Below are 19,955 nucleotides of genomic sequence, written 5' to 3'. Positions count from 1 at the left end.
ATTTTCAATCAGTCTGGTCACACAATAGACAATTTGAAAGTGTGAAAATCCCTATAAACAAATTTACCATGCCAGTGTTTTAGCGACAACAGTTCCTTGTTTTGTAACGTCGGACGGCAGAACAAGCTTGAGTGGTCTTCACATTCCTTACGTTTTGGAACTCCACAGACAACACAAATCACGATAGAGTAGATATGTCTGTCATGGTAAGAATCCAGCAAACAAATCCATAGTCATTTTTAATCCCAAAAAAGTACTAACTTGGAAAAACCTTGATAGAATGTCCAGTGTTCACTTGCAAATTCTTCGGAGGAGTTATTGTTGTCCGTTTTGTAGTTGCATACACGCCAAAAGTATTGTCTACAAAATAATGTAATCTCAGTTTGTATAGATTCTCTGGAACAAAATAAGCCCATAAGCCTCTCTGGCCAGTACTGGCCAAGCAGTCCCTCAGTATAGCCCTTTAATAAAAGCTGAGACACCCAAGCACTAAGATGGATCTTTTTGGTTATGTGTGCATTTTATCACTATGTCTGTAACCAGTGTCCTATCTGTTTGATTGGATGTCCTTGTCCTGGCTTACCATTTAACTTCCCCGCCTGTGAGTCCACTTATCATTAACATTCTTCACACTGTAGCCCCACCACTGTGTAGCAGGGCCACGGTGTGGAGCATAGTGCATGTCATATACAGTGAGTTGTGTACAACTTCACTCATTGCTGTTTGGACATCTTCAGTATGTTTTATGCTCAAGTTGTTTTATTGTAGTCATTATGTAGCCGAAACCCAGTCCATAGTTGTTTCAGATTTTTACATTGTTTGCTGGGCTTCCCGGTGACAGGATCAGTGTGACAACCTGACTGCTCTGCAGAGGGATGATGGGTTCCATTTATTTTGAGGGATTTTTTGTATGATATGGGAGTGCGGCAAAACATCGAAAAGGTCTTGAATCAATTGAACTGGTCCAGTATGACAAAGAACATTATGAGGATTTTGTATGTTGAAAAAATACATTTGTTGACCATGAAATATGAAAGCAGGTAAATTTATTTAAGCAATGTAACTCAACTGCAGTTTGGGAGGAAACACCCAAAGACTAAATTAGGAAACATGGCATTGGACATCTTTACTGGAAAAAAGTTCTAAGGTATTGATTCAATGGAATCTTTTTTCATTCATTTAGACACACGTAATATTTTAGATATTTACATCAACAAAATCACCATATGGTATCAGGCATCACATATATGTACTTTTTCCAAGTCAGTCTGATCGGGTAACTGTACATGTATTAAATGCAGCTTTAGTAGTATAAATGTTATTCAAGTGAGAATATGCATTTCTGCCACACCCTTCACGGGGTTCCTACCAAACATCGTACCCTTCTCTCCTATCGTCGCCGTTTCTCCCCTCTCACCCCTCCTCTCTACCTCCTCCCTTAACTTTGTGCACTCTCCTCCATGGGGGTAATGTCTGGCATGCTCCTCACCCTCCTGGTCCTTCCTTGGACCCCCATCGGCAACCCCTCCTCCTCCTCCTCCTCCACCGGCCACGGCTCCCCTTCCTGCTCCGGAAGACCCCCGCCCCGGAAGGGGTTGATGCGGAACTTGGAGCGGAAGGTGACCAAGGACAGGCTCTTGCTGCGCGGCTTGTGAAAGCGACTGGCCTGCTCCCTCATCCTCTCCTCCTCCAGCCCCAGGGCATCATCCTCCAGGCAGTCGCTCAGCACCGAGCGGAAGATGCGCGGCACTTCGTTCACATCCGGCTCAAACTCCGTCACCAGCTTCCTGAACCTGGAGTGGGAATGAGGGCCAAGAGTAGGGACTGACTTGTTTTACTTTCACTGTTTAAAAAAAAAAAAATTCTGGATCAGTTTTCAGTTCAGAGTAATTCTTTGAATTTCAATGCAGTTTTCTGTCCAAGACAAGAAATTCTTTAATCTATGTGGAATTCTCTTTTCAAACATCTTTTATTCATGGGTTTCTTATTTTGGAAGAGTGGCTTAAATCCATGTCCAGTTAATCAGTACATTAGAACTGTACCTGTGCAACCTTTGCTTCCTGAAGAGGGCTGGTTGAGGACACCATATATATAATATATATAAGGTTATATATTTTTTTGAGGCAGAGAGGCTATTTGATTTCTTTCTTATGGACTCAGCAGTACTGCCTGGTAATTATATAATTAAGTAATGAATTTGTTCAATACAGCAAGACTACACCAGACTAGTAGTGTCTTATACCAAATGTATAAGACGCTACTAGTGTAGGCCAAGTTTGTAGTTGGGAGTCAAATGCAGTTCAGCGGTGTTACTTCTTTTAGTAACAGTGATGAAAGCCTGAGCTAGCCTAATGGCACACTGGACCTTAAAACAGCGTCAGTTAAAATTCCAGACAAACTTAGTATTAAAGTAACTATAGTTTTCCAAATGGCTGCTTAAAATGCAGGAAAGAACAGAAAGGATCAGACCTTGGCATTAACATCTTTCTCGGATCTCACAAACCCCCAAACTCTTCGAACCCCCACTTTCTAGAATGACAGCATATTTGATGCTCCCACCTCAGTATGACGGGGCCGCACTGGGAAGGGGGGATCTTGGCACACAGGCCCTGCAGCTCGAGCACCTCGCCGGGGGTGAGCTCGTAGGCATGTTTCGGGGGGTTGGCAGCCAGCCAGCTGTAGTCCACGGAAGAGCTCCGCCTGCGCCCCTCCGTCGCCCTCTCCTGGCGGAGCCGCTCGGTGCGTTTCAGCAGCGCGCCCAGCTCCAGCATCAGGGTGTCGGTCACCATCTCCTCTGGAGACCGCTGGCCAGGGAGCTGAGGCTCTGTGGAGAACAAGGCCGACCAGGGGAACATCTGGAGAGGAGAAGGAGAAAATGCGTGAGTGGAGCATTGGAAGATAAGCAAGGACGATAAGCCAACTGGTCCAAAACATTTTATGCAGTACATGAAGCCTATGTGCATTATTTGTTTCACAGTGTGTCATAAAAGCCAACTGGAGCAGCTCCACGCGAGTGTATACCCTCAGTGGCCACTTTATTGGGTACACCCGTTTCCTATCTGGTGCTGGGTAGAACCCCCTTTTGCCTCCAGAACAGCCCGAGTTGTTCACGTTATGGATTCAACAAAGTGCTGGAAACATTCCTTTGGGATTTTGGTCCATGCTGACTTGCTAGCATCATGCAGTTTGTGCAGATTTTTCTACCTTACAGTCATGCTGCGCACCTTATATATATATATATATATATATATATATATATAGACTGCGACCATAAAGGGATGCACATGGTCAGCAACAATGCTTAGGTGTGTGGCATTCAAATGATGCTCAACTTATATTGTGCCCCTACACTATAACACCACCTCCACCACCACCAGTCTGCAACATTGACACAGGGTAGGATAGACCCATGGATTCTTGCAACTTACACCAAATTTTCACCCTACCACCTGCCCGTCACAGGAGAAATTGACATTTTTCAGACCAGGCAACGCTTTTCCAGTGTTCAGTCATCCAGTTTTGATAATCATTTGCCGACTGTAGTCCTATCTTTCTGTTCTTAGCTGACAGGACTGGAACTCAGTGTAGTCTTCTGCTGCTGTTGCACATCCACATCAAGGTTCAATGCCTTGTGCCTTTCAGAGATGTTTGTCTGCACACTACTATTGTAAACAGCTGTTATTTGAGCATCTGCGACCTTTTATAGCTTGAACAAGTCTGTCCATGCTCCTCTGACCTCTGTCGTTAACAAGATGTTTTTGCCCACAGAACTGCAGCTCACTGGATGTTTTTTATTGCAACACTCTCTATAAATCTCTAAAAACTGTAGTGTGAAAATCTCAGGAGGGCAGCTGTGTCAGAGATTCTGAAACACCACGTCTGGCACCACACCACGGTCAATGTCGCTTAGATCACGCATCCATGTCCCCATGTCTGCATGGTTTATATATTGAGTTGCAGCCGTGTGATTTGCTGTTTGAAGGAGCAGGCTATTAGCATTAATGTGCAGACGTGCGTAATAAAGTGGGCACTGGGTGTATCTTCCATGAGTCTTCCATGAGGGGCAGGGCAGCAAAGTCCACTTCACTAAGTCAATATTTGGTCAACATAGTCTTAAAACTATGTCCTTTCTATGATCAAATGTGTGGCACAGTAATTTCCACATTGTAAGGACAAGGCCCTGATATAGCCATGACAACTACAGAAACACTGGCTAAAACTCGGTTACCAATCTTAGAAAGAAACACATTTTGCTCCACGTGTCTCACCACCGGAATGGAGTGGAATTACACGTGAGATTTGAGTGAATGCAGACAATGTGTAGAGCTTTGCATGGCATCAGAAGAGGATTACCACAGCTTTGGCTAAAAATAATGATAATAATAATGATGCCATGCCCTGGAATAAGTACTTCAGGTACACACGTTCCAGTATCATCCACTTCCATTGTGATCTGAAGCAGACCATACTGAAAATGTGATGTGCTCAATAGTTGAAGGTTGTTGCTGACAGTCCCAAAGGTGAATGGATGTGCCCTCATTCAGAGGGACAGATGAGGACACACTCAGAAAAACCCAGCAGTTGCATGAATATACAAGCTAAAACAGCAACACACCTAGCCAGTGCAAAGAGGTCAGACATTAAGACTTAACACCTAAATTGTGTGTAAAATATATAAAGCTCACAAGCATATATTTTGGCATCCACATTTAAATGAAGCAAAGATAAAACATGTCTTTTAGAAACATATCCTTCTTACCTTGGCCGTTATGTGCAATGATAGCTGTAAATTCAAAATTCAGTTTGATATGAGCTGAAGACGGATCTTCCAGTATCTCCTCATTTACTGGAATCCCACACTCCTACTAAGGTATGTGCCCCTACCTCTCACAGCAACAGATACCTGGCTGTGCAGTGTGGGAGACAACACAAGAACGGACTGTAATCCGCCTTTAATACGACAGCGCACTGCCCTGGTATTACCTGATCAGCACTTCCAGACACCACCAGCCACCCAACGTGTGTTTGGGTATATTTAGCTGCGTTGCAGTGCCCTCATACGTGCATGACGCGCTTGTTATACATTACTTAGCATACTTATAAGTTATAATTAGCCTGCAGGCATTGTCTCAATGTCATGATTTGGCAAGATGATCATGGTTAAAATATTTTTGAAGACAGAAAATGTTTTTAACAGCTGCAAGAAAAGAATTTGGTATACTTTCAGAGAATATGGTTCACGTGCAAGTATGGTAGTGCTCTGATATTACCACCAAATAAGGCTTGACTTTTAAGTAATGGAAGTTACATTTATAAAGGCCAGCCTTGTGAAGCTGACGATAGCTACTCATAAATAACTGTCAAATGAGGACCTTTTAAACATAACACTTTACCACATAGCCAATCCTCCCCAAGACCAGGAGTGTCCAACCCTGGTCCTGGGGAGGCACAGGGTCTGCTGGTTTTTGTTTTCACTTTAAATACAACCACATCAGACCCAAGAAATCAGGTGAGGTGAGTTAACTGTGTAATCGACTGCTTTAACTGATCAATAAGTGCCAAGAAACAGCAAAAAAAAAAAAAACACAGTAGACCCTGCAGTTTTCGGGGACCTGGGCTGGCAACCTCTGCCCTCAACAGACAGACAGACAGACAGACTAACACAGGTACACGTGCCCGAATGCCATGTCTGAATAGGGCTGTCATTCCGAGCACAAGATCTTCTCGGCTCTCACACAGGTGATAGTGTCCCGTCAGAATTCCGACGCACTCAGCAGGATTACAGTTCTATATTACCACCGTACAGCAGGGCCGTAATCCAGGATTACATAAAGACGCGCCTTCTACATTCCACAATACCTGTACAAAATAATGCATCGCGTCTGCTGTAAATGTATTGCACTAGCCACAGTACTGCTTATTTTGCATGCTTATTTTGTGCAATGCATCATCCAAGCAGTACCTAATGTGAAGTGGATATTTATTGTCATGGTAGTTATGTTAATATTATTAAAATTGAGATTTTGTTACATTTTCCACTACTGATAAAATGACACAGTTCCTTTAGGAAAGGTTTAATATTTAGCTTCTCTTGGGAGAACTTCCAAAAAAACTTTAGTTCACTGCTGATCGTGATCTGAAATAAATTCTAAAATAAATATGGAAAATGGATATTGAGTTATCACTGAGTTATGTAGCACAACTGAATTACAAAACTGTGAATTTGGACAGGCCCATTTTCATGGGGGAATAGTCATCTATGGGGCTGGGCAATGCTATGGTGACTGCTGCTTGCTGTAGAGTACTGCAATGTTTCAGGGCCAACTCACTTATTTCACAAGGCCCAAGAGAAAAATTATAAACCATTATGCTCAAAGATATAGTGAAATACAATTACAACATTTTACATTTTAGTGGGATTTACTTTGGAATTGTAATACAACTTTGTTTATGTCCCTACACAGAACCCCTAGATGGCTATACTAGGCTCATGAGCAGGGATGTTGTTGTATAATGAATGTTTGTTGTGCTCCATTAGTACGTTCGCACATAGCCACAGCCAAACTTGCGATAGCTTCCCAAATAAAAGTGATAGCTTTCATTTACAGTATTTAAAAATAACATATTGGTGACCCTTCCATGGCTCAAGTCCAATTTTATAGCGACAGAGGTAAATTATTCACATTGATGGATTGCTATTGCTTAACTACAAAGGTAAAAACGTGTAATCGGATCAATTTCTTATTGATTTTGATCTCACACACTGATCTCAGTGACTGATAAGGAGAAGCACTGTATGTATAGTATGTACACACAGTGCTTCTACTTCACACGATGTTTAAAAAAGAAAACAGAAATGGGTTCATTAGTTGAGCATGCTTCACATCAGTCAACAACCGATAAAAAGTTAATTCTCGTCATCAGACATTTAGCCATCGTGTTTGTTTTGTCATTTGTTCCACTGAACCTTGTGGCCTCAATCTTACCGAGTTCTCCAGTGCAAGTACTTAGGCAAAGTCCTTAACTAACCTTGTTGTGAAGACCAGATATGAAGGGCTGCCAGTCTGTGCTGAGCTGCAGAGGGATGCGTGCGCCTGTCCCAGTGGAGAGACATTCATACGCTGTAACGCTGGGAAGCGGGTTGCCAGTCTGTGCTGAGCTCCTTCAGAGATGACACCAGTGGGAGCCCCACTGCAGGAGACTGGCAACATGAGCTATTTGTGCAGAATATGGCTGTTGGCATAGAAAGGTTGATATTGAGGCTTATATGGAGATTGGGCAATCATATGACTGACAACAAACTTCATTAACTTTAACCTATACTTACACATACAACAACGTTTGATATGAAAGCCTCTGAACATAAATCGAAATGGGTCTCCTAATGTGTTGATTAGAGACAAAGTGATGTCAACATTAAGTTTGGAGGTTGTTTTCATCCTACAATGTCTTGCAATTAACCAGACCCATGACGAGACTGCACAATCATGTTGCGCACTCATATCATTCTAAACAAAAAATGCCTAATTAACCAAAAATGTGGTTCTCAAATGGCTTAGCTAGTGATGGTGCGTATCAAAAGAATAGGATAGCTGCAAGTTCACATCTTGGCTGTGTCACTAACTCCCTGGGAGAGAGTCCAATGGGGGGGGGGGGGGGGGGTTCAAGAACCAGGACTACATCAGTGTAGACTGTTTTCCCTTATTTGTGTAAAACCCAACTCCTAGTTACCAGCAACATTCAGGGAGTTTTTCCCCATCCCTTGCAACTCACATGGATGTATTTCTGGATATGAACAAAAAATGATGTACTCAAGAGTTCCATAGAAAAGTTTATACATTTAAGAAATTCTAAACATTACACCAAGAGTGAACACAAAACTGTACTGAATAAAGTTCTTTCTTGTTTTTGCAAGTTACAAAAAAAAGTACTCAGTTTCGAGTTTCCTTATTTTTTCAAAGTGCGAAAGCTTGAAGGATTAATTAACTACCTGCACTTCTGCTCAGATTCTTTTTCTACGGCACTAAATGTTTTAAGACCAAGATGACCAGCGAGGATGAGATTTCAGTTATGTCATCAGAACATGGGCAAGTGATTTACTTTCAGTTTCCTGCACCCTTGACCTCTATGTTACTCCGGAAGCTGATGCTGTAAAGATGCAAGTCTATCAGCAAAATTCTACACAGGATATGCCACAAACTTCATGTAATATGCAGCAAAATCAATTTTGCCAGCATGGTCATTTTACCAAATATATCCAGTAATTCACACAGACTTAGATCATGTGTCAATATACCCATCATCAAAAATTCCTTGATATCGTATACTTGACTTAAGCAGAAGTTTTTTTTCAGATCAAACGTTTCCACCCAATATCACGGTTAAAGTTCTTTTTACAGTTTGGATATTACATTACAAAAATTTTACAAAAAAATGAAAAGCCACTGCAATCTTTCTTTCTCTGGAACACTGCACTTTTCTCCCAAAATGCATAACGGACACAAAATTAATGTGATGTTTAAAAAGCTTTTCTTTAATTTCTTTTGTCTTTCTTCTGTTTAACGGACGCCTTTCATTTCATTAGGCAGCAAGGTCACTCCTCATTAAGAGTTCGCTTTGGTCTCTGTTCATTTAGCTTCCCTTTTAGGCCTTTTCCATTTCTTTTAAATATTTCAGCTTATTTCTGCTTCTTCCTTTGAAATGCAGGCATCGACGGGACCATGAAACTTCATCTGAGGTCTTACCCAGACATCTTCATAACAGACGTTTCGGTTAAACGACATTTAAAAGACGCACACAAAACGGACAAACAAAGACCTTTCGCACATTATTATACAGCAACACTCTCTCAAGGCAGCTGCTGCCTCTCAGTTAGCTCCGCCCCCAGCGGACGATGGGTCACTGCGATTGGTCAGCGCAGCCCTCCATGGGGCTGACGGCCGCCCCTTCGTCATTGCTGCTGTCCACTTCCTGCTCCATCACGCTCTCCTCGTCCAGCCGCTGGCTGGTGTAGTCGGTTATCTCCAGGAAGCCGCTGGGCTCCACCACCACGTTTGATTGGCTGGAGTCCGGCATGATTGAGTACTGCGGGATAACCTGGATGGGAGAACAGGGAAGGTGAACGTGCAGGTGTACACCTTTTATGGTACTGAAGACAGTTTACAGTGTACTGCACTGTACTATTTTGAATTGTGCTAATAAGAGAGACTAAACACACACATGTACAACAAAGAGTAGCTTTATCCCCTGCAATTTTAAGAACATACACTCATTTCTAGGTTAAAAAAAGTCTTATTTCGTGTACAAGCAGTCTATAGTTATTAAAACCTAAAGTCACTATTAAGAAGGGCCACACTCAGAGTTAATGAAGTGTGCTCAATGAATGGAATCTGAAATGAGTTTTTTTTTTAAAAGAAGAGAGAAAAGCAGAAGGGTTGCAGCAGCGGGAGGCTGAGCTCGGCCGACGGCGGCTCTACCTGTATGATGTCCACGTCTTTGCCCTTCTGGGCCGCCAGGCCCTGGATGCGGGCGAACTGGCCGTGCGGCTTGGCGTGGGCGTGGGCGTGGCCGGGGTGGTGGAGGGCGGAGCCGGAGCTGCTGATCAGCTGGGCGGACGCCAGGCCGGCCGGGGAGCCGGCCACGCCCTTGCTGAAGGGGCTGCAGTCGCTGGAGGAGTCCACCACCATGGGCTCGGCCCCGGGGTCGATCTCCGCCTCCATCATGGAGATCTTCAGGATGTCCGACACCGAGGACTTCTCCGTGGACTGTCCGGGCCCCGTGCTGGACTCGGGCAGCAGCTTGGCCACCGCCTCCCCGCTGCTGGACACCGGGGGCGACTGGTGACTCCCGAAGGTGATCTTGGTCACGGTGGCGCCTTGGGTGATTATGGGCTGCTGCACCTGGTCAGAGTGGAACAGATGTCCGCTACAGGAAGAGCTCTGAAACAGGGCTGCCCAAGCCTGTTCCTGAAGACCTACCATCCTGCAGGCTTTCACTCTGACCCTAACAAAGCTAATTCAACAGATAGAAATCTCATTGAGCCGCTACTTGGTAAATTTGCAAATTAGGGTTAAAGTGAAAACATACAGGACAGTAGATCTCCAGGAACAGGGTTGGGCAAGCCTGCTCCAAAATTTAAATCAGATGCAAAGACCTCTGCTTGCCGCCAAAAAATCAAAAGAAACCAATAATAATAACAACCGAAAATGACATCAGCAAGCACTGAAAAACAATGGAATGCTTAACTTGAACGGATAGCCTGTTTTGGAAATTCTACAACCATAGCAGCTAGCTGGGAGGAGCAACGCTAATGCGGCCCACCGCTGCTTTAGAAGCTGGCACGTTCGCGGGGAGGACAGCTGGATAAAGTATGCAGCGTTTAGCTGGATAAAGCCGGATGAAGCCATGGACGGCAAACCCACCTGGCTGAGAGGAGGCTTGTCGGAGCCCACGGGGTGGTGGGCCTGCAGGGGCGGGGGCTGGGACAGCTGGGTGTGGAAGGGCCGGTTGTGGGAGGTGGGCGCCTGCTGCAGCTTGGGCAGCTGCGGAGTGTGCGGGGGCTTCACGGCCATCACCTGCACCACGGCCTGGGGCCCCGCCCCGGGGGCGGGCTTCTCCTTGGGCGCCCCGTGGTGCTGCGGCGGCGGCGGCGGCGGCAGCGGCTGCTGCTGCGGCTGGGCCACCGGTCGGACCTGCGGCAACTGCGGCTCCGCCGAGGGGGGCTTTTTGGAGGAGGCGGAGGGCTGCGGGGCGGGGGCGGGCGTGGGCGCGGGCGCGGGCTTGCTCGGCGACGGCTGGGTGGAGTGGGCCGCGTGGCGGACCTGCTCCGGCGGGGCGGGGGCCGCTTTCGGCTGCTGCGGGGGCGGGGGAGGGGCGGCCGGCTGGGACGAGCGGTAGAACAGGCCCGTCTGAGGGTCCAGCGTGTCCCCCTCCAGCTCCCCCTCCTCCACCGCCGGCTCCTCGGGCGGCTTGCTCTGCATCACCTGGCTGACCGCAGCCTGACACAGACAGACAGAACCTGCGTGTTACACCTGGGATACAAGCAATACTGACCAGTCCGTTTTAGATATGAACAGCATTCCTGAAATCTGATTGGATCCCACAACCAAACTGACATACGAATTGTTTGAGCAAATGCATTCATGAACGATTTACCATCAAATTTGTTCGGCTTACGTTTCATGAATGAAGCCCATTGATTATAAGGCTGACCTGAAAATCTGCATCACCTGCCAACTAACTCATTTTCCTGAGGAAAACTAACTTAAAGGAAATTACACTGAACAATGTGGAATGTCCAGGATGGATGCAGCAGAGGCTAAATAATGTAAGAATAGATAATCAACAATAACAGTGATCCACTGCCAATATAAGAGGCCCAGCAGGCCCTGTCCATGGTCTACAAGCAGCAGAGCCGCATGCTGTAGGACACGTTGGTCCCGCTCACCTGCTGCACGACTCGAGCGACCATGACCGCGGGGGACGGTGCGGCGGGGGGCTTGGGCGCCGCGGGGGCGGGGGCGGGGGCGGGGCCCGGGGTATGGGAGGCGGCCCCGTGCTGCTGGCCGGAGGACGGAGCCGGCTCGGCCCCTCCGCTCGCCGCCCCAGGGAAGGCGCCGGCGGCCTTGCCGGATTTACCTGGAGGGACAGGGTTAGGCCTCGCGTCACCACAGAGCCGTGATGTCATCGCGCGCGGGGAAACACGCAAAATGCAAATACTGATGCTACCGACGCCAGGACGGGTGAGAGGCGGTTAGGAAACAGACCGGCGGCGGCGTGCTCCGCGCCCGGGTCGGGCTCCGGCGCTGCCAGGCTCGGGGACTCCGGGGACTGCTTCTTCTCTTGTGCCATCTGGATGGGCACCGCCATCTGGCTCAGGTCAATGGTGTGCTGTCTAGGCTTGGACTCCGCCTTCTCTTTCACTGCAAGGAGGAGACGCATCAGCACAACGACACTGTCACCGGCGCCATCTTGGCACCTTCTTCGCTGGGGACCACCTCTCCCAGATGACTGGATTACGTATTTAAAGTTTAACGCACCCTACTGCTGGTGCTGGGAAATTATTGGAGAGTTGTTAAGGGGAAAAGAAGCTTTACCTTCAAGATAATGGCACAGGGGCAGGTGGATGGTTTGTGCCGCTAAATACCAAATTCCAGTGCAGATACCCACCCAGCTGTATAGTGTCAAACCCTGTGTCAGAGCCAATTATGGCCAGAAGCCCCGATACCAGGGCATAAATGGCTGCAGCTTTCGCCAGGGGCTTAGGGTCTCAATGCGACCGTCTATGATTAGCACAAGAGTGATTCTTCTGGTTCATTGTCTGCTTGCACCAGACTGTCATCTATAGGACAGGTGAGCATACACACCCCTCTGTAATGTGTGTGTGTGTGTGTGTCTGTCCCATAAACTGTATAAAAATAGGTCTGTCCTCTACTGAACTGGTGAGGCATATTTGTGACATTCCGAAGCGGGAGAGGAGAAATGTATTTTGAGATAAGAAAACTGGCTTATGAAAACATAAATAAAGCCAAGGAGTTCTCAGGTTTTTTTTTTTTTTTTTTTGCAGAGTGTGATTTCTAAATGGCAGGGTTGAAATCTGTTGTCATAACGGCGATGTGACAGCATAAATAACACCCCCGGGCACAACCAACCTGTTGTCTGCTGCAGCTCCAGCAGGGCTTTGATGGTGGAGGTAGCAGACTGGGACTCCCCCGACACATCCTGGTAAATGATCGTCGGGCTGGCCTCCACCGACACCTCGTGCTCAGTCCACTCCTGCCCTCTAGAGGTTATAACGTGCACTACAGGCTGAGAATCTTTGGGAAAAAATAAAAACACATTTTGCATTACACAGATTTGGCCCTAACCTTGCTGATATTCATATAATTGTGAATTCCTCAGGATTGGGAAGAATTACATTCACCCAAGTCAACTAAACATCTAATCCCTGGCATTACCACATAACACAGAACAAGCACAGAATGCACCAAGTACCATGTGAGCTGTGCGAGGGCTCTGCAGGAGGGGAGCTGCCCTCAGTGTAAGGCTGTGTATCGTCTTTCAGCGCCCCCTCCTGGGTGGAGGCCGGGACTACCTCTGCAACGCGGGAGACCTGCTGCAGGGTCTCGCTCACCAGCTGCCTGGTCTGCTCGCTCACCACCGTGGTCTGGAAAGCCATCGGCTTGGGCTTGATGAGAACCTGGGAACACAGCAGGGCAAATGAATCCAAAGGCAATAACACCTTGTGATCAAACTGTCTGGAAACAACAACTGAGAAATTATTTATACCTTTTCCATCCTCCACACAATTTGACTAAATTCAATTGACTGGCATATAAATCTGATATTCCTCCAAACCTGACTGTAATTTTATATCTAGAAATATAAGTGTAACACCAGGAACAGGACAAGATGGGAGTAAGCCCATGATAAGACAGAGATGCATTCATGCAAATGCATCTAATAACTTAAACAAAGTTCTTTTTCAAGCTATATCAATAAACATTTATTTCATTGTGTTTCTTGCTAAAAGTTCAACATGGCTGTGTCCACTATATGCTGTATTACGAGGCGGAAAGGTAAATTCTGTGGCATTTTGTTGTCAGAATGTCATCATAAGCACATATAAAGGAATATTCGTCTTTCTCTTGATCTAACACGGTGATAGCGGCGCTCTGAGTTCTGACCTGGGTTTTACCCTGCTGTCCGTACACTATCTTAGTCGGAATGATCTTGGTAGTGGTGGTGGGCTGTGCCCCGGAACCCATGCCCTTGGGCTGCGTGACTATCATCTTCGTGATTGGCCGAGAGGCCGTGATGATGGCCGGCTTCGCTCCGGGCACAGCCTGCAGAGTCTTCTCCCCCTGCAGGCCAAACAGGGAACCGCACACCCACAGTCAGCAGGAAACTTTCAGAGGTTATCGACACAGTCATTTACGGCTCCATGTCGTTCTGACACAGTCCACGACAGGACATATGGATGAGTCCCCATAGCTGCGTGGTTTGGGATAAGGGACGAATCCTCACCCCTGCGTTTAGCAACGTGGTGACGACGTTCTTCCCGGGCAGCCCCTGAATGGTGGTCCCTTTCCCGGTGGTCTTCTGCACCACAATCACATTGGGCTTGGACGTCATGGGAATAGTGGTTATCTTAGTCGTTGTTCCTGAGGTATAAAAATAGAGTGTAAAATTTAAAAATGAAACTTCACCGCTTCGCTTGTTGAGAACAACTGCACAGCAAAAAGCAGCAGGCGATGAAGAGAGATGCTTCCTTGTTCTTACCGGACACGATGTTGCTGCTGATGATTTTGCCACCGAGTGTTGCCAGGGACTTCGGGACCACGGTGATGATGCTGCCGCTGGTCGTCTTGACGTAGGTGGCGCCGCCCGGCGAGGCGGCCATTCGGGCTCCGATGGTGGGGCTCACGGTGGGTCTGGAGTAGGTGGCCTGAGTACCTGCGCGACAGTGCCAAACCATCAATGGCTAAGATGGCAAAAGGACAAGCCTGGCCTGAGCTTTTTTTATCAATCATTCTTAAGTTCCAGCAACAATCGAAACAGGAAATTATCTTCCATTCTGACTCGTCTTCCTGGTCTCCTCTTGACAGCGAGCTCGACCGCATTAGCACGCAGAGCGTACGCACCTGTGGGCGTGGACACCAGCTTCGTGGTCATGATGGCCCCGTTGCTACTGACGACCATGATGGGCGAGGTGCTGCTGCTGGGCAGGGCGGCGGAGGAGGGCTTCGGGAGAATTTTACTGGGCTGCATCTGCTGAGTGATGATCTTCACTCCTGCGCAGGGACAATCACCAGCTCAGGTCAGCTCATTTGACACAAGGTCGCACATGCACAACCACAAATGCAGAGAATAGGAGTGGGGACACATTTAATGAAAAATGCTAAATGCCATCAACAGTACAGAACAAAAAGTTAACTACAAAAATCGACAAGACATTAATTTGCCTGCACTCACACACAGGTACCTAAAGGTATCTGTGTCACACGCAGTGATCAGATTGTTCTTTAATTGCTTTGTTCAAGGTTGTAGAAGAAACAAACCAAAAAAAAAAAACATGAAACTGAAAGAAATTAGTCAACGTGCCCAAAAACACAAAGTTCCTTTCTAGCTCTCTGTAAGACAGTACCAACGATGACCCAAGGTCAAATATGGGTAAGTAAAAGCAGTCAGACCTCCATATAAACACCCCCCCTCAGCCCCCCAGTGAATCCTCACCTGACTCCTGCTTGATCTGGATGGTGGGCTTGCTGCCAGGTGGGGTAGTGGAGGTCTGGGCAGTGTTGTGGGAGGAAGTAATAGGGGAACCCTGCTGGTGCTGCTTCGGGAACTGAGCCAAAATCTGGGTCGGAGAGCCCACCAGTGTCTTCGGAGAGGGCAGTCTGGCGGATGCTACTTTGACTGCTGCAGAGGAGGCACCTGATTGGGCGACAGCGTTCGTTCCTGTGAGCCGAATCGTTTGCTAGCGCACGGCAACATGACAGGAGCGGTGCAGGAGAGGGGGGCCTACTTACCCTGTGCTATGGTGGACATGACCACCGAAGGCGTGGAGGAGACCATCGTGGTCACAGCGACCGTAGCGGGGGCAGACGAGGGGGCGGAGCTGGCCGGGATGACCACAGTCTGCTTCTGGCTGGAGGAAGTCAGCATGGAGGTGGACACGAGCTTGGCCGCATAGTTGTGCGACTTGGAGAGGATGTTGGGCACAAAGTTGGAGCTCGGAGAAGTTGTCACAATAATCACCTGGCAAAACATATATGTTAATAAGCATACAACGCTTATATATACATATACACACAACACAATTAATGACTGTCAAAAATTACCATGACCATGAAGTCTTGAAGACAAAGTGCCAGCACTGTGGACTAATGTACAAGCCAAAAAGAAAAATGTACCATTTTACAATTCAGCAACTTTGTACGAAGTAAAAATGATCATATACAGACAGCTAATACATGTGTCCATCGCCCAGAGTATAAGTAGCAGTGGTTGAAGGCGTTTACCTTCTGCGTAGTGGTGTTGGTGGTCTGGGTGGTGGGCTTGGTAAAGGTGATCTTCACAGGGGACATGTGGGGCGGCAGGGAGTTGGCGATGCTCTGCATGATGTTGCTCATCTTGGGGCTGCCGCTGACGGGCACGGTGATGGTCTTGGAAATGGGCGGAGTCACTTTGGGCACCTCCTTCAGCACCACGGGAGACGAGCTGGAGGAGTTGGTGCGCCGCCGTTTCCGCGGCTTCTCGTCCTCGTCGGAGCAGCTCACACCTGCGGAGAGGAAGGCCAAAGGACGTCTGACCCCTTACGCAAATCAACGAGCGGGAAGTGGGCGTGTCTGGGACAATGTTAGATCTGTGAAGCATGTGGACACCGAGGGAATATAATCAGTACTTTTGTAGAGAGCTCTACATAAGACTTTTCCGGAAAGTAAATGCCCCTGCTTGATAAACATGTAAAATAATTAAAGGTAAACACAGCTTCTGGATCTGCTGATTATACGGTTTGTCATCTAATGGAGCATTAAAGCATGAAATTGACATTGAGGGAGCTGTGAATATCAAATAAATGACTCTTAAAACCATCCCGACAGAAGAGTTTTCAGAAGAGTGCGGACTGCGCGACAGAACTCACTTTTGACGTAGACTGTGCTTCCACTGGGCAAGACAACCACGTTGGAGGCGGGGCTAGCCGGCCGGGGAGATTTGACGGCGGCTGCCGCTACGCTCCCGCTGGGGGCCGTGGCACTCGTCGGCGTGGAGGTTGTGCTTGTGTAGGAGTAGCAAACAACCACTGCAAACGGGAGACAAATCACAGCCTTTATTGATACTGTTGCTTTTTCTTCCCTCCTCCTCATTGGTTCTTTCCAAAAATCAATACAAACAGCACATTCGTCAGCACTGGGCCTACCTTCCTTATTGCCGGTCTCAGCAGGTAGCAGGAGGGAAGCGTTCTGATGGGCTGTTGCACTGGCCACGGCATTTGCAGTTACGGTGAACGCCGTCTGTGGGACTAACCTTGGCATCAGTGGGACTAACCTACGCCCCTCGATAGACCATTCTGAGGAGCTGTTTGGCCCAGACATGCTGAATGTGGCACACAAAACACAGTTATTAACTTATGAATAAAACATTTAAAATATATAAATATTTGCCAGTTCAGATCAAACAAAAAATCCTCTACCAGTAAATATATCAATGACCAATGCTGCAACAAGGCAGAGGCGCTCATTTTTTTTGCTTACTGATACGCGATGGTGGTCAAGCGTTCATCGTTAACCGCCCTGCGGACCTCTGCGCGATGGCGCTCAGTTGAGATGCTGAAGAAACATTTTCAGCCTCTTAAGCATTTAAATGTTACAACGAAAAAACCCAAACTGTGCATGCATGATGAACACAGAGACCGTATCAAAAAATGACTGTATTTGCACGCTATTATAACCCGAACAGAGGCGTATATACCTAAGGACTTTAGTGAGTTCTCCTAGCAGATCTTTCTTGTCCTTTGTGAGGTCTCCTTGGGCTCGAAGGGCACTGATGACCCCAGCATATGCCTCCAGCTCTGGAAAAAAAGGACAAACAGAACATCAAAACTACTAGTCTTTCTCATGGCATGACACAATTCCATAACAGAATAGCCTCACACATGACAAATGTGTCCATTCCCTACTGACCTGTTAATACTAATTTGTACATACCTCTGCATAATCTCATTTTACAATTATTTAGATATGAAAGTGTACCAAGTGTTTCTGAAGTAACCCATCATTGTAAATGACAAATTTCAACAAACAAGGTGTATTACGCAAGTCCAGGGTTGAAAGTGTATCTAATGGTATCTCTCTTCACCCACCACAAGGCGCAGATCACCAAGCCCTTACCGAGTTTGCGAAGTATCCTCTTACACTCATCCCTGCCGAGGTCCAGCAGGGTGGGCCAGACCACGGGCATGGTGCCGGCCAGCTGCGGTTTCTCCTGCTGGATCATGAACTACACAGAAAATTGCAGGCGAGGTGGGTGAGTCTGCTGGAAGGAAAAATATCACAATGAAACCTCCAACAAGCATGTTCATACAACAAGAATAATAAACCTATTTTAAGAACATATTTCAACTGGACAAATATGATTATTGAAACGCCGATGTATCAGCTGCCATACAAAATGACCTCACAGAAGAATAGGAGTGATTATTATAAGAGAAACTTGCATTTTTTTCTCAAGGACTAAAGTTGAAAATTTGGAACGAAACTTCATACATTTGTTTAACACCTCAATTCCGGCATTAAGAAAGAGAGTTTAGAAACAAACAAAAAATGGCTTCACTTCATATTTTCGCTAAGCATTTTCCATTTCTTGTACAATCAATCTTGTACGTACACAAAGAAAAACAAAAAGCACAAGAAATTTTTCACTATGTTGTGTGGATGTTAAGTACACGTATATTATCTGTTTTATTACTCGTTTTGTTTAATTATAAACTACTAAATAGCTCGTCAGCAAAAAAAAACCGTCACTGTGACAGAAATTTTATTAATAGAAAATTATAATTAGATATTAGCTAGAAATGCTTATCGTTATTATTATATACAGCGAACATGTTAGAGCATTCGTCATATTTAAACTAATGTTAGCAATTTCATTAACTGGTAAAGATACTACTTAACGAATTGACGTTACCACAAAGTTTACAGTGTAGCATATCGTTCGCTAGCTAACTTAGTACCTTCTGTGATACAGCTTGCTCTACTGAAAGATAAATAGTAGCTAGGCAGATCAACAAATTTGCAACTGCAAGCTGTAATTTTGTTCATTTGCCCTAGTCCTGGCCAACATTCTGTGCAGACTACACATCTAATTTCCCAGCGTCAACCAGTTCAACAGCTAACGTTAGCCACTTCTCCACGAATGCTATATACTACACCGAGCTAGCAGCAAGACAGCTCAGTAGCAATGTCCCTTGTTATAACATTACTAGTATAAACACCAAGCTAATTTGTTACTTAGACTAGCCAAAACAGTTGGATTTACCGTTCATACCGAAGCTAACGCTATTTTCCATACTAGCTGGGTAACCAAATAACAGCAAATGCGTGATGGGAATTTTTTATTGGTGGCTAATAACAGTATAGTTAAGTAACTAGACATAGACTAGTACGGTTCAAGGCACTTCGACAGAAATATTGTCTGGAAAAAAAAACCAAAACAAATCCCGCATCCAAGGTTAGCATGCTAACTAGCGTTAGCCAATTTCTTCTTATTTGACTAGCTAGTTAGCATAAGATAGTCTGATAACATGCAAACTAAACTGCATTTCGCAGACTAATGAAGTCAGTCAGTTAACGTTAACTACCAAGATGAATTTCTCGTATTTGGAAATTATGTCAAAGCAATAAGCAACCCAGCTCGCTAAATTGCAACCATCGATTAAAAAGCTACACTAACAGGCTAGCTTTACAGAAAATATTTAGCTACCATTCAGTGCGGAGAACAAAAGCAATGTCGTGATAATAATCCCGATTGACAGGCTCCTGTGTTGATTACATGTTATTACTGCAGCTAATCACTTTCTTCAAACAGTATATGGCTAGCTTGTACTATTATTGAAATTCCACTCCAGCCCCTTCATAGTCCTTCAATTCCACCATTATTAATCGACGCCAAAGAACTAGGGCCTCTCACGGAAGTGCCTGGTTATAGCCTTAAAAATAACAACCGCTGTAGAAAGGACGTCCGTATTTTAAATTACAGTTTACAAATGCGTATTCCGAGTTATATCAAAGAGCCAATTTATTATTTATTAATTTATTATATGTACAAAAATGCATAATTAAAAAGAAAAATCTAAAAAGGCAATACGTTTAGCCCCCTATTGTTGGACCTCTATCGTCATTGTTGTCATCTTCATAGACTATGACTATGGACATCTTAGTTCATTTTCTTGAGGA

The 19,955-nt window shown here is 45.9% G+C and overlaps 2 protein-coding genes across 4 annotated transcripts; both read right to left on the bottom strand.

Moving 5' to 3' along the window:
- Positions 1-1,029: 1,029 nt before the first annotated feature.
- On the bottom strand, positions 1,030-7,267 carry zgc:162144 (RD3 domain-containing protein). 2 transcript variants are annotated; one of them, XM_035432955.1, is made up of 3 exons: positions 7,030-7,267; positions 2,560-2,855; positions 1,030-1,793 (listed from the first exon to the last, which is right to left on the bottom strand). In XM_035432955.1, the coding sequence occupies exons 2-3, from the start codon at positions 2,853-2,855 to the stop codon at positions 1,439-1,441; spliced, it is 651 nt and encodes a 216-aa protein (XP_035288846.1). In that variant the 5' UTR covers positions 7,030-7,267; the 3' UTR covers positions 1,030-1,438. The 2 variants fall into 2 exon arrangements, with proteins under 2 accessions (XP_035288846.1, XP_035288845.1); XM_035432954.1 differs by lacking the exon at positions 7,030-7,267 and having other exon boundaries at positions 2,560-3,191.
- A 551-nt stretch (positions 7,268-7,818) lies between these two features.
- emsy (EMSY transcriptional repressor, BRCA2 interacting) lies at positions 7,819-19,911 on the bottom strand. Of its 2 annotated transcripts, none has more exons than XM_035434228.1 (20): positions 19,483-19,911; positions 17,892-18,033; positions 17,473-17,572; positions 17,256-17,330; positions 16,922-17,097; positions 16,646-16,804; positions 16,023-16,282; positions 15,531-15,759; positions 15,235-15,435; positions 14,643-14,792; positions 14,281-14,454; positions 14,026-14,162; positions 13,686-13,862; positions 12,994-13,198; positions 12,651-12,815; positions 11,766-11,921; positions 11,447-11,637; positions 10,422-10,997; positions 9,477-9,899; positions 7,819-9,096 (listed from the first exon to the last, which is right to left on the bottom strand). In XM_035434228.1, exons 2-20 carry the CDS (start codon positions 17,995-17,997, stop codon positions 8,899-8,901), a joined length of 3,858 nt encoding a protein of 1,285 aa, XP_035290119.1. In that variant the 5' UTR covers positions 17,998-18,033; positions 19,483-19,911; the 3' UTR covers positions 7,819-8,898. The 2 variants fall into 2 exon arrangements, with proteins under 2 accessions (XP_035290119.1, XP_035290118.1); XM_035434227.1 differs by having other exon boundaries at positions 17,892-18,036; positions 19,483-19,910.
- Between the last annotated feature and the right edge of the window lie 44 nt (positions 19,912-19,955).

This window comes from Anguilla anguilla, chromosome 9, assembly GCF_013347855.1.
Source record: "Anguilla anguilla isolate fAngAng1 chromosome 9, fAngAng1.pri, whole genome shotgun sequence".
NCBI classification, from domain to species: Eukaryota; Metazoa; Chordata; class Actinopteri; order Anguilliformes; family Anguillidae; genus Anguilla; species Anguilla anguilla.
The sequence above is the reverse complement of the archived record's forward strand: the minus strand, read 5'-3'. Positions and strand labels throughout refer to the sequence as shown.